At 31.2% G+C, this 14,516-nt stretch overlaps 2 protein-coding genes across 2 annotated transcripts; both read left to right on the top strand.

Moving 5' to 3' along the window:
* Positions 1-7,814: 7,814 nt before the first annotated feature.
* Positions 7,815-9,498, top strand: LOC111293388 (F-box protein CPR1-like). The gene has a single exon (XM_089767313.1). It carries the CDS (start codon positions 7,862-7,864, stop codon positions 9,122-9,124), a length of 1,263 nt encoding a protein of 420 aa, XP_089623439.1. The 5' UTR covers positions 7,815-7,861; the 3' UTR covers positions 9,125-9,498.
* A 3,605-nt stretch (positions 9,499-13,103) lies between these two features.
* On the top strand, positions 13,104-14,316 carry LOC111292691 (F-box protein CPR1-like). The gene has a single exon (XM_089767312.1). It carries the CDS (start codon positions 13,116-13,118, stop codon positions 14,238-14,240), a length of 1,125 nt encoding a protein of 374 aa, XP_089623438.1. The 5' UTR covers positions 13,104-13,115; the 3' UTR covers positions 14,241-14,316.
* Positions 14,317-14,516: the final 200 nt, after the last annotated feature.

The raw sequence follows: 14,516 nt of genomic DNA, 5'->3' as shown, positions 1-14,516 counted from the left end.
CATCAAAAGCCTCGAAAGCCCTTTCAAACTTTTGAGCTTGTTCCAACATCAAGTATGTGGAATTTCACCTAGTGCAAACATCCAAGCACAACAAGTTCTTACTTTGAATGTGTTCATTGGCAACACACTCTTTAAATTTGGCTAACCTAAAAGGTGATTGTCTTACATATCTAACTATCCCTTTAACATGAGCAATTGAATCACTCATTTCCTTTAACCCATCACTCACAATAAGGTTAACAATATGAACAATGTATCTTAAATGAAGATATTTACCTCTTAAAATATTAGTTGCATTGTTAAATTTTTTTTTCAAGTATGAGATTGCAACATCATTGGAACTAGTATTATCAACTATAATAGTAAAAACTTTATCAATCACCTAATCATGCAAGTATTTTTCAACTGTCCTACCAATAGCCTTACTTTTATGACTAAAAAAGGGATACAAATTTAATATCTTTTTGTTAAGTTTCCAATCATTGTCTATAAAGTGAGCTGTAAGACACATATAATTGACTTTTTGCAATGAGATCTATATGTCAGTGATAAGAGACACTCTTGTCGAAAATGATTTCAAGAATTGTTTAGAGAAGTTTTTTCATTTACATAAATTTGATAACAATCCCTAGCAACAGTCCATTGTGATGGTACATAAAATTTAAAACATGTAATAGCCATACAATGCCTAAATCCTTTCATTTTCACAAATCTAAAAGGTAACTCATCTATAATAATCATCTCAGTCACACTTCTCCTAATGGCATCTTGATCAAACTTTTAAGTACCTCAAGACCCATCTCCTTCCGAGTTAAAAACTAATTCTGGTTAGGAAAGATCACCACTAGCACAAGGAATTTCATATAGGAACCTATGTGATTCTTTAATGCAAATGTTCCATTTTTTTAGAGTAAGCATAAAATTTCCTATCACAATAATTGCATCTAGTTTTGAGTTCAATTTTTTCATTGGTAAATTTGGTGAAGTGGTTCCATACCTCTGACTATATTTTTGGTTGTCTTCTTTTTTATTTAATAGTAACAACTTTACTTTTTGTTCAATGTGTATCTCTTTGAGGGATTGATCGAGCATCCTCTTATGTAGGATTTTGATTAATCATTTCATTGAACATCTTAAAAAAAAAGTTAAGCTATATATAAACATAAGAAAATGACTTTTTCCAACAAGTTGATAAACTAACAAGTACAATCATGAAATAATGGGAGAATATGATGAAAATTCAAGAATTCAATATTGGATTATTTTTTCTTGTACTGGATTATTACTTTTAAGCCCAAGAATTTAGTCTTGAAAATTTTTAAATTTAAAACCACAACCAAGTTTGATATGATGAAAGTATGAATGTTGTACTAGATTATTTTTTCTTGTAATGGTCAAAGAACATTGGTCAATTTGGCTTTAAAACAAGATAGTATAAACAAATTGTTGCTTTCACTACTAATATATATGGATATAAAATATAGTAATTTGTAGATAAAAAAATTACTTTCCATTCATGAAAGCTATACCAATTAATTAATCCATAAAAACTCCACTCTTCTCATTATCTGTAAAAGAATCCTCAAGAATCCCCTAAATTATATTGTAGCTCAAATTAAATGATCTAGTCAAACAATTAGAGAACTTAGTTTTTGTTATATCAAATCTAAAGCTAAAACTAAAAATATTGATGAACTTGTAACAATTCACATGTGGGTTTATAATCATAAATTGTAATCTCATCGAAAAATTTGTCTGATGGTAATTTGGATAATTCTATAGAACATGAAGATCATCAATAATAATATTAAAATATTAGTTCATTCTCAACCCTTTTCCACAGTTTTCTACTTTTGAATAAGTTTAGGGCCATGACAACAAAATTAATCTAGAGACTTATCAGCAAAAATTATCCAAAAATAATAAAAATAATCTAATGATTTTTCATAATTTTTGAATAAAAAAAATTAAAGATAAAATATTTATATATATTTATATATAAAATAATCCAAAAATAATCAAGGTGTTGACCTTGTTTTGATGCCATTGAAACCTTAAAAAAAAGTCAAGATGAGCGTGAAAAGGAATAACTAAGTAAAGAAGGCAATAAAGGTAAGCACTGGTACGACAGCAAGGCAGATTTGAAAGACAAAACATATGAGATTGTGAACACTAAAGTAAAGAGAGAGGAAAAAGTTAAAAACTAGTGGTGAGACAAGATCACAAGAGGGAGAATGAGGTTGACGGTTGGAGAAAATAAGATGGAAAAGATAAAATCAAAATAAGAAAAATGGAAAATAAGAGAGGTGTGTGGATAGGGTTCAAACAAAAGAAATTTTAGGCTTTAGGTCATAATATCATATTTGGTTTTGGGTATTACTTATATCATATACTTAATGATTTTTTAGGTTGAACCATGGATGAATTTATAGGTATGGGTTTTAGAGTAAAACTGGGTATATAAGGCCAAAGGTTCACTGGGAAATTTGATTGCTAAATGGGCTGATGAGCATTGTTCGTAATTAGAAAATAGTATAAGTTTAGGCCAACCTGTGGGGATTGAATAGGAGTAGGTCTTGTTTAAGTGCCAAAAAAGGTTGTTGAGGAATAAACGAGTGGGGATATGGATTTGAGTACGAGTCTATTTATGGAGACAGGGCAAAGTTGGAAGACCCTATCTTTTCTGCTTCTTTTTTGACTTAATCTTTTATTAGGTCATCAGAAGCATTGGCATGACTCATAAGAGGCTTTTTGGTCTTGATGAAGTGGTTGTGAGCAAATTAGAGTTGATGAAGACTTTTAAGTATTTGTTGCTTCAAGTTTTCCTAGTCGCTTGGCAAGTTGCATTTTTACTTCTCGTAGGTTATGCCCCAATTCTTGGATAAGTTATGGGGCTTGGATTGGTGCTTCTAATTGTTCTTCCATGTCTTTTATGTTGTTACCCAAATAAAACAAAAGAATTCTATATTATGAAATGAATGTAATACATGAACGATGATTTATGAATGAATGAGATGCATGAAATGATTAAAAAAAATTACAATCTTATTGATGTTAACAAGATTCATGCAAAAATGAAGTAACAAACAAGAACAAAGTCAGCATCCAGTACAAAGAAATAAAAGAATAAAACAAGTTTATGCACAACTTATATATAAAAGGTATGTGTCCTAAGTTTGGGTCATTTCTACAAAAAGGACGATCATGGCTCTACCTATTGGTTAGGCTCATAAGGCTAACTATATGCAGTTTGGGTTAGCTTTAATAGTTCCCAAATTATTCTTTAAATAATTATCCATCATAGACTAATAAGGCACCTTAATCCTCACCTATCACAAACTACAAATGGAAAGTATTCAATTTGAGTGAGAGTGTTTTACTAGTCGAGATAGAGACATGAAATCTCACGAGAGCATAGGTACTTAACTCTTTTTTAAAAAATAGTGCTCGAGTATAGAGCTCATGTCATCCAAATGCAAGTGATAGAATATGGTATAATTAGAACTAGATAAATCATTCAAAGAAAAACTCTTAATTTTAACATAAGTTTTGGATAACACGAGTTTACTTACCTAACTCTTGGAATCCCCAACGAAACCGCCAAACTATCATAACTTATAGATTTGTAAAGCCATTGCTAGACCGACTTAGGGAGTCACCACTTATCTTTTTTGTCTATATGCGATTGGTCACCTAATTGAATCTATCTCATTTTAAAAAGAAGTCCCAAGTTTGACTTGGACATATTTAAAAGGTAGATTTATGTCTATGAAACTAGAACTAAGTCTGAAAGTATGGTTAATTATGAGAAAGGTTATAGCACCCCTATAACCCCCATCCAAATGATAGTATCAGTTTGATTTCATGTTATCCAAAAGCTTTAAAAATCTTACCATATAATTACTTATTGTTAATTATCCTTAAATTACTTCAATATGTATATTTCTCACCTCAGGAGTATTTAAAGAGACTATTTGTCATATTTTGAAGAAGTTTCATTGTTGGATTCATTTAATTTGTGTAAAATTTTTTATTTGTGATAAGTGAAATTTTTGTGAGAATCTTAATATTGAAAATCTTTTCTAAATTCTCCAATATGTTAGTAAAATTAAGAAAGAATTTCTCACCTAAGAATTTACAAAGAAGTTATTTGCAACGTTGTTTGTAATTCCATCATTGGAGATTCAAAATCTATTATTATAAAAATACTTTATTTTCAAAAATATCTTTTAATATATTGGTAAAATTTTCTATCAAAGATTCTCCTCCAATATATTGGTAGGATCTTATGGAAACTATTTTTTTCTTTTAAATCTTAATTAAAAATCATAAAGTTCTCTAATCTGTTAGTAAAACCTTATTTTTAAAATCATAAACCCTTTAATATGTTGGTAAGGCTTTTTGAAAACTATTTTTTTTATTTACCTTGAAATTTAATTTTTATGAGAAATTCATAAGGTTCTCCAATCTATTGGTAAAACCTTATTTTTAAAATCACAAGCCCCCCAATATGTTGGTAAGACTTTATTCTATTGAAGAATTCATTTCTTGAGAATTTAAACCCTCAAATATGTTGGTAAGGTTCATTTTATTCAAAAATTCATTTTTTTTTTAAATTTGAACCCTCCAACATGTTGGTAAGATTCATTTTTTATTCAAAAATTTATTTTTAGAAATTTGAACCCTCCAATATGTGATAAAATTTATTTTTATTTGAAAAGATTTTTTTATTTTTTTATAAAAATTATTTACAAATAAATAAATACATAAATAATCAAATAAAATAAATAAATAAATAAATAAAATAAAATAAATAAATAAATAAATAAATAAATAAACCACTAAATAAATAAAAATAAATAAACAAATAAACAATTAATAAAGAAAATATACAAATAAGTCAAAAATAAATAAATAAATGAAAATGAAATTATACCAACAAGATTGACTTGGTTTAGTGGCTGAGAAGATGCGGCTATAAGCACAGAAGATAAAAGCATATGGCACGGCTCAAGACTAGTTGGCTCGACTTAGAAGCTCAATTAGCTTAGGAGGATTGTGAGTCGTTGCATAGTGCGATATGGTTCGAGTTGGGTCAATGCAAAACACACGGATTTTAGGGTTTAACCTTACTCAAAATGACATTGTTCTAGGACATTATAAAACTTGCAAATTTGTTTTTCCTTTGTTTAGATTTGTTTTTTCTTTCTCTCATTTCTTTCCTTTTCTTTGCTTCTCTCTCTAAAGCTTATGAACGTCGGTTGAATGCTTTGTCAGTTTTTGAAGAATATTGTTGAAAATTGAATAGAAGATAACAGGATATGGCACGACTCAAGACTAGTTGGCTCGGCTTAGAAGCTCAATTAGCTTAGGAGGATTGTGAGTCGTTGGGTAGTGCGGTATGGTTCGAGTTGGGTCAATGCAAAACACATGGATTTTAGGGTTTAACCTTACTCAAAACGACATTGTTCTAGGACATTATAAAGCTTGCAAATTTGTTTTTTCTCTCATTAGATTTCTTTTTTCTTTCTCTCATTTCTTTCCTTTTCTCTGCTTCTCTCTCTAAAGCTTATGAACGTCAGTTGAATGCTTTGTTAGTTTTTGAAGAATATTGTTGAAAATTGAAAAAAATTGTTAAAGAGTCATCGAAAAATTTGAAGTCTGTCGAAATTTTGGTTGGATTCTAAAATTTCTAGAAAAAATTTTAGAAATTTAGAAAAATTTGCTCCAAAACACCAAATTAGACTTCTAGTTCCTAGAATCCTTAAAAAAAAACCAAATTAAATTCTCCAACTTAAAAACTCTAAAAAATCCTTTTGCTAAAAACTTTTTTCTCTTTCAAAATTTTGGATGCGCTTTGTTTTCTCTCTATTTGTTGCTGCTATCTTTCTTGTTAAAATACTATCTCTTATTGTTTACCATGCTTATTGTTGTGTGTGTGATCATTTTGTGATGATTTCAAGTCTATTTATAGAGGGAGATTTAGCAGAATCCCAATTCAATTAGAATTAAATTTATTTCAAACAAACACTTAGATTATCTTCTAAAATCAATCATATCGTTTATCACCTAAGATAATATCACCCAAACTTTATCTATTTGATTTTTTTTAAATAATTAGATAATTTAAAGAAAATATAAATGAAATTTGAAGATAAGGATATCAAAAAAATTAAATAAAATTAAAAATAACAAAAATAAATAAAGAAATAAAAAATAACATATGTATACATAAATTTAATAAAAATAAAATAAAAAAAATAAATTAAAAATCCAAGTTTGGACTTTGAGTAAAACAAGATGTTTATAGTTATATAAAATAAAAAAAATTTACAATCACAACGAAAGTATCTATTGTTATTGTATCCGTTACACCGATAATTATTATTACATTCACAATCATAATAAATTTAATGTGACCGAAAACGTAACCATGAGTTTAACCAAAATTCTTCTCCACAACATTTTCAGGCAACGAATGGGTGATTGTTAGTGCAGCCATTAATAATCTTCCTCACTGTGTGTAAGTAAACGAGAGATTGAGTATCTGTATGCTACCTAGATCCAAGTCAAAAAATTCCAAGAATACTCATGGCCGATTAGCTGCCAAAACCAACAAAAATCTCTATCTTTTACTCTTCTCATTTATTGCCTTTTTTTACTTTTGATAGTGTATTTTTTGGGTTTTAGGGAAATTATTTTCTTTTTGGTTTTTTTGTGATGGTTTTCGAATGAAAATAGAGTAGGACTTTTTTATTCCAGATGGAATTTGATGAAGGTTCTGCGTATTTGGCTATTTAGGTGGGTGTGGTGGTTTCGGTGAGCAAAGGGTTGAAGGGGTTTTTTGTGTTTGCTTTTGGGTGGATGATGGTGGTCATGGTATAGCTTTGATGGCTTTTAGATGAAATTGGTGACGAGTTTGGGTTTTTTGCTAAGTAGGTGTGCTAGTAGCACAAGGGTACTGGTGGTGATGGTAACAGATTTTGTTTTTGAAGTTTTTTTTTTCTTTTTCAAAATTTCCCCCTCTGTTGATTTCTCTGTTCACTTTTATAAGTAGTTTCAGATTTTAGGTTCATGAGAAAAAACGAAAAGTAGGTAGAAATATGCGGGGTAAGAAAGAGGGTTGTTGGCAGCTTAATTTCGACTGCAATGATGGCTGGTAGGGTGGCTTGACGATTCAAGGGATAGGTTGGCTGAATTGCAGGGCTGGTAGGCATTGTTGCTGGTGGTTTCATGTACGGTATCTGCTTGTGATTTGATTTTCTTTCAATTTGTTTTTATATTTATTTTATTAAATTTTTTATTCCTTTTTTATTTAATATTCATTAATTAATTAAATTATTTATTTAATTAAAATGCTATAGATCTCAACCTAACTCTCGTAAAATGAGAAATTTTAGCATTGTATTCCGAAGTTTGCCTCTTACCTTTCATTTAATTAAAGCACTAATTTGATTGCATGAGTCTGGAAATTTGGGCTTTAAGCCTCAAATGACTTTAACTTTTAAGCACAAAAGATCCATTTAACTAGAAACGGACTGAAATTAAATTTTGGCCCATGTGATTTTAGATTGGAAAATTTGGACTCAAGATTATCAAGTTTGCACAAGTCCAATATCAAACAACTCTGATTAGAAAGCTCAAATAATCAAAATTAGGAACATCCGAATAAAACTCGAAATCCATTATAATTAATCCGGATGTTTAAACAACCGCTTACTTAACAGTTAAGCAATGACGTCACTTTTTCTTAAATTTAATAGTTGGTACAATAAATAACCCAATAGAATGCCAGACGACTTGCAAGGGGCGTTACCTGTCAAATGTCAGTTACCATTTACGCTGCATAAAATCAAATCACATGAGTTTTCCCATCCCTGTGAAAGTATTGCATATACTCAAATCTCTCGTTTACACACGCACAGGGGGACACCGTCAAGGAAGATCATCAATGGCTGCAGCAGCGATCACCCATTCGTTGCCTGAAGATATTGTGGTGGATATTCTGGCAAGATTGCCTGTCAAATCTCTAAAGCGATTCAGGTGTGTTGGTAAGTCTTGGTGTTGCTTGATTCAAAGCCCTCAATTTATTACTGCCCACTATTCTTTTAGTAAAAGCAAGACCTGTCTCCTCATGAAACATGTGAATTTTACAGAGAGAAAGACTATGGTCTCTTTTATTTCCAATCAAACTCTTGATGTTGTTGCCAATCTTGATATACCATCCTTTACTGATGATCCAATAAGTATAAAAATCGTAGGTCATTGCAATGGCATAATTTGTCTTTGTGACAGTGTTAGTGGTATTCTTTTGTGGAACATTGCGACTAAGGAATTTAAAATTCTCCCTATGTGTCCTTTTGAGCGTCCGCCGAGCTATGAAAATACCATTGATGTAGTGTATTCTTTAGAGTGTCCGTCAAGCTCTGAAAATTCCATTGATGTAGCTGGTCTGGGTTATGATTCCAAGAGAGATGAGTATAAAGTAATTAGGATTGACACATTTTGGGAGGGTGATTTCGACAAAGTCCCCCGAGGTAACCGAGTTGCTTTGTACAACTTAACTACTGATTCTTGGAGAAAGTTGAATGACAACTTAACTGCTGAATTCTTCCATAGTTATAGGAACTATCAAGTCTACTCCAACGGATTTTATCACTGTTTGGCAGTTGTTGATAGTGAAGAATTGCTCCTCTCATTTGACATGAGTAATGAAGTTTTCGTTACAACACCATTCCCTGATGGGAGATTGGGTAAGAACTGTAGAACAACACGCTATCTTACCTATTTAATGGAAATCAACGGATCACTTGGTGGGTTACTTTGTCATGATTATTATGTGACAGATGGCTGCTATGATGTATGGGTGTTGGGTGAACTTGGTCTAAAGAACTCTTGGACAAAATTATTCACCATTGAATCTCTTCCTCCTGCCACTACACCATTAGGAGTGGGCAGCGATGGTGAAATCTTCTTTGTTAACGAAGAAAGCAACTTTCTGGCGTGGCATCATGGAGATAACAAAGAGATAAAGACACTCCAATTTGATGGAACTGCATTAGAGCTAGCATTTTATGCAGAGAGCCTAGTTTCTTTCAGGGGAGGAACTGCATTCAACCATTAATTTTCATTTGCTGATACTTACAATTTAGTTATGCTTTTACTCAATGTTCAACCTTTTACTATCAAGATAAACTGTATCGGTACCTTTGCATTGAGAAACATCTGTTAGATTTTCTTCTCTCATTTTCTTTTATCTTACATGGCATTCAATTTTCAGTCTTTGGTTTTCTAATGAATATATAGACGTAGGCCATTGGAGTTTCTTGCTATTGCCTAAAGATGGTAACGTCAGTGGTTTTTAGATCGATTTCATGGCTATTACAAGGGTGAATGCTACCTGGAGTCGATAGAAAAGTGCCAATTTGATTGACGGAACCTCACTTGTGCATCTTTGACAATATAAACAGTACAACAGGTTTTGCTGTTTTCGAATAAACTTGGGGAATTAAGTACAAATTTCTTGGTTGTGTTTAATTTGTCCTAGTTAACGCATCTATTTTCTTTCGTTTTATGTTTAAAGTTGATGGTTTTGATTAAAAAAATTCGTGGTGGAGCTTAATTAGTCTAACTTTGGCCTTTTTTGGTTTTGTTGAGTTGTAAAACTTAAACTTTATAATGAGTTTTGCACTTGTAAGTAATTTTGATTAAGAGAATCAATATATTTGTATATGTTTAATATTTATTTAGTATACGTGAATCAATAAATTGGCTTATCACTATTTAAGGTAATATTGCTCTAGAGAGTCAAAATAATTTTTCGAACAAGAATTACTTACAATTGCATTGTGTATAAAATTAATTTTCATTGGAATACAATTTGAATTCAGGTTCAGTTTGAATTATAATAATTTATTAAAAATTATTTTTAATTTAAGTTTAATCTTTTTGAAGCCTAGGATCATGAAACTAAAAAGGTTGGATTTATTTATTTATTTGGTGCTAAAGGTTGGATTTATTTGCATCGCTATCGACGCAAGCAACCGGGTGAATATAAATCCTGTGGTAATAATTACCTTATGTATGGTAATAATGCTATTGATAATTGAGATATCTAAAATCATTTTCAAACAAGCGAAATCGTAGGCTTGCACTATGAGTAAATTACTATAAAAAACAATAATTTTATCTTTTTAAATCAGGTTTTTTTAATTTGATGATCGATAGAGTGAATAGATTAATTTTGATTTTTTTTTTAATAAAAAATTTTCTTTGTTAATGCACATATTGTGATGTTAACTAAGGGGTAGTTTTTTGCTCCACGTCATTTCAAAAGAGTAGCTCATTAATCAAGTAAAGCACCATCAAAATTTGCCAAATAATTTTGCTAGTCGTTAGTATTAACATATATAAATTATAAATGATGTTTAAATTTTAGAGCTCTCAGTAGGAGTACTTACATGATATCTAGTAGCAAGCTATTGACCAAGAATTAGACGGTCCAAGATTTATAATTACATATTTTAATTCCAAATATATATCTAGATAAAAAATTCTATATAATTCTTATATGCATTATTATTATTATTATTTTGGTTACACTTATATGCATTATTAAAGATTACATAATAAATGCCTCATGAAAAGGTTATTTTACAATAGTATCCAACAGTTGGCCTCCACCAGCAGCGTTAGCTTGAGTTCAATTAGACTAAATTAGACTAAAGGCCCCACCCTACTAGAATATATCTATTTTCCCCCCTATTTTAGTCACTTAAATGAACTTTGATAAAAGGGACCATATTCTTTCCATGTATATAATTTTCATATTTGATGAGGAGGCATGTATTGTTTTTATTAAAAGAATTGCGGCTTCTATTTAGTAGTAGCGACACTTTCTGCCATCATTATTCACCTACGATGGGGTTGTGAACGGTAATTACACTCACAATGGAGTTTTGTAACATCAAATAATGGCATAACGATCAATAATTATTATATCGAGATGCTATAGTAATTTTTCATATTTTTTAAATCAACTCATACAATAAACAAAATCAAACCAAAGAAGAAAACCCACCCTAACTTCAAACAATTAAATTAAAATCCAATAAATTTAAGCCTTAATCAAACTTTAAGAAAAAAGAAATTAATTCATGGCAAAAACACAAATACCCATTTTTAAAAATTTGAGTCGCGGATGGTTTAAAAAAAAAGTTCTCATATAACCTCCGTACCCGTCGACTCTCGGCTATGCTCTGTGTTGTCTTATCCAATTTTGATTTTGAGAGGGATAGATAAATGAGACATGTCGGTTTAAAATCTTTCCAATGAGAGACAGTGAGGATTTGAGCAAGACATGAGGGTGGTTGGTTGTGTTTGGTGACTCAAAATGGGGAAGAAAAGTAGAGACAGAAGAGGAACAAGAAACAGAGAAAAATGGGATTGGCATTTGGCAAGCTGAAAACTATGCTGGCATGCTCTACTACTAGCGAGAAAAGAAGAAAATAGGTTTGGAAGAATTTGGTAAGACTGATACATTTCACATGGTTTTAAAGGTTAAAATTGATTTTTTTTTTTCGATTTTGGTGAATGATTTGAGGGAAAAGTAAATATGGATGGGAAATAGATATTTGAGAAATTTTTAGTAATTTAAATAAAATTTTAAGAGGAATGTTAACTTTTAATTAGTTAATTTAATTTTGTATAATTTAATACATGTATAATAATTTAATTTTAAAAAAATAATTTTATTATGTAACTAAGTTTTTATGTCGGTGCTTTGCACGATTAATTTTATAACATAAAATCATAACAAATGTGCAAATGGAATTGACAATATGGTTTCAAGAGTTGTACCAACAAAAACATAATAATTTATTTATTAAAGTTTATAATAATTTGTTTTTTAATACATGAAATTGTAACATGAAAAATGTCAAACTAAATTATTTATGAAAATATACCATTAAAAACGTTTTCAAACACAATGTTTTATATATGATATTTAAACCTATTAACGTTTTTTAAAATCACAATTATTAACTCTTATGGTGAAATCTCACAAGAAATGCCACATACAATGAGCCATGATTGAAAACTTTCGACATATATAGGTCAACATATTTCGATGATTGTACTTGATTTTTATTAATTGTCATTGTGTAGCATGGCTTCTGTTGATTTCTTTGTTCACTTTTATAAGTAGTTTCAGATTTTAGGTTCATGAGAAAAACCAAAAAGTAGGTAGAAATATGCCGAGTAAGAAGGAGGGTTGTTGGCAGCTTAATTTCGACTTCAATGATGGCTAGAGGGTGGCTTGGCGGTTCGATGGATAGGGTGGCTGAATTGCAGGGTTGGCAGACACTGTTGCTGGCGGTTTCGTGCATGGCATCCGCGTTTAATTTTATTTTATTTTTTAATTTTTTCTTATTTTTATTTTATTAGAATTTTTATTCCTTTTTTTATTTAATTTTCATTAATTAGTTAATTAAATTATTTATTTAATTAAAATACTATAGATTTCACATCAACTCTCATAAAACGGAGAGCATTAGCTTTGTACACCGGAGTTTGCCCCTTACCTTTCATTTAATTAAAACACTAATTTAATAGCATGAATTTGGAAATTTGGGCTTTTAAGCTCCGAATGGCATAGGCTTTTTAACTTTTAAGCACAAAAGACCCATTTAAATAGAAGTGGATTGAAATTAAATTCGGCCAATGTGATTTTAGATTGGAAAATTTGGACTCAAGACTACGAAGTTTGCACAAGTCCAATATCCAACAACTCTGATTAAAAAGCTCAAACCATCAAAATTAGGAACATCCGAACAAAACTCGAAATCCATTTTAATTAATCCGGATGTTTAAACAACCGCTTACTTAACAGTTAAGCAATGACGTCACTTTTCTTAAATTTAATAGTTGGTACAATAAATAACCCAATAGAATGCCAGACGACTTGCAAGGGGCGTTACCTGTCAAATGTCAGTTACCATTTACGCTGCATAAAATCAAATCACATGAGTTTTCCCATCCCTTTGAAAGTATTGCATATACTCAAATCTCTCGTTTACACACGCACAGGAGGACACCGTCAAGGAAGATCATCAATGGCTGCAGCCGCGATCACCCATTCGTTGCCTGAAGATATTGTGGTGGATATTCTGGCAAGATTGCCTGTCAAATCTCTAAAGCGATTCAGGTGTGTTGGTAAGTCTTGGTGTTGCTTGATTCAAAGCCCTCAATTTATTACGGCCCACTATTCTTTTAGTAAAAACAAGACCTGTCTCCTCATGAAACAAGTGAATTTTTCACAGAGAAAGGCTATGGTCTCTTTTATTTCCAATCAAACTCTTGATGTTGTTGCCAATCTTGATATACCATCCTTTACTGATGATCCGATACATATAAATATCCTAGGTCATTGCAATGGCATAATTTGTCTTTGTGACTGTTTTAGTGGTATTCTTTTGTGGAACATTGCGACTAAGGAATTTAAAATTCTCCCTATGTGTCCTTTTGAGGGTCCACCAAGCTCTGAAAATACCATTGATGTAGCTGGTCTGGGTTATGATTCCAAGAGAGATGAGTATAAAGTAATTAGGATTGACACATTTTGGGAGGGTGATTTCGACAGAGTCCCCCGAGGTAACCGAGTTGCTTTGTACAACTTAACTACTGATTCTTGGAGAAAGTTCAATGACAACTTAACTGCTGAATTCTTCAGTTGTTATGGGATCGATCAAGTCTACTCCAACGGATTTTATCACTGTTTGGCAGTTGTTGATAGTGAAGAATTGCTCCTCTCATTTGACATGAGTAATGAAGTTTTCGTTACAACACCATTCCCTGATGGGAGATTGGGTAAGAACTGTAGAACAACACGCTATCTTACCTATTTAATGGAAATCAACGGATCACTTGGTGTGTTACTTTGTCATGATTATTATGTGAGATATGGCTGCTATGATGTATGGGTGTTGGGTGAACTTGGTCTAAAGAACTCTTGGACAAAATTATTCACCATTGAATCTTTTCCTCCTGCCACTATACCATTAGGAGTGGGCAGCGATGGTGAAATCTTCCTTGTTAACGAAGAAAGCAAATTTCTGGCGTGGCATCATCGAGAAAACAAAGAGATAAAGACACTCCAATTTGAAGGAACTGCATTAGAGCTAGCAATGTATGCAGAGAGCCTAGTTTCTTTCAGGGGAGGAACTGCATTCAACCATTAATTTTCATTTGCTGATACTTACAATTTAGTTATGCTTTTACTCAATGTTCAACCTTTTACTATCAAGATAAACTGTATTGGTACCTTTGCATTGAGAAACATCTGTTAGATTTTCTTCTCTCATTTTCTTTTATCTTACATGGCATTCAATTTTCAGTCTTTGGTTTTCTAATGAATATATAGACGTAGGCCATTGGAGTTTCTTGCTATTGCCTAAAGATGGTAACGTCAGTGGTTTTTAGATCGATTTCATGGCTATTACAAGGGTGAATGCTAC

Source organism: Durio zibethinus, chromosome 10 (assembly GCF_047325235.1).
Source record: "Durio zibethinus cultivar Kanyao isolate XHJ-2024 chromosome 10, ASM4732523v1, whole genome shotgun sequence".
Taxonomy (NCBI): Eukaryota; Viridiplantae; Streptophyta; class Magnoliopsida; order Malvales; family Malvaceae; genus Durio; species Durio zibethinus.
Note: the sequence above shows the minus strand (reverse complement) of the source record. Positions and strands in the feature narration are given on the sequence as shown.

What these genes read in the sequence shown, in the direction of transcription:
- LOC111293388 (XM_089767313.1), top strand. Translation starts at nt 7,862, where the DNA reads ATGAGTTTTCCCATCCCTGTGAAAGTATTGCATATACTCAAATCTCTC.
- LOC111292691 (XM_089767312.1), top strand. Translation starts at nt 13,116, where the DNA reads ATGGCTGCAGCCGCGATCACCCATTCGTTGCCTGAAGATATTGTGGTG.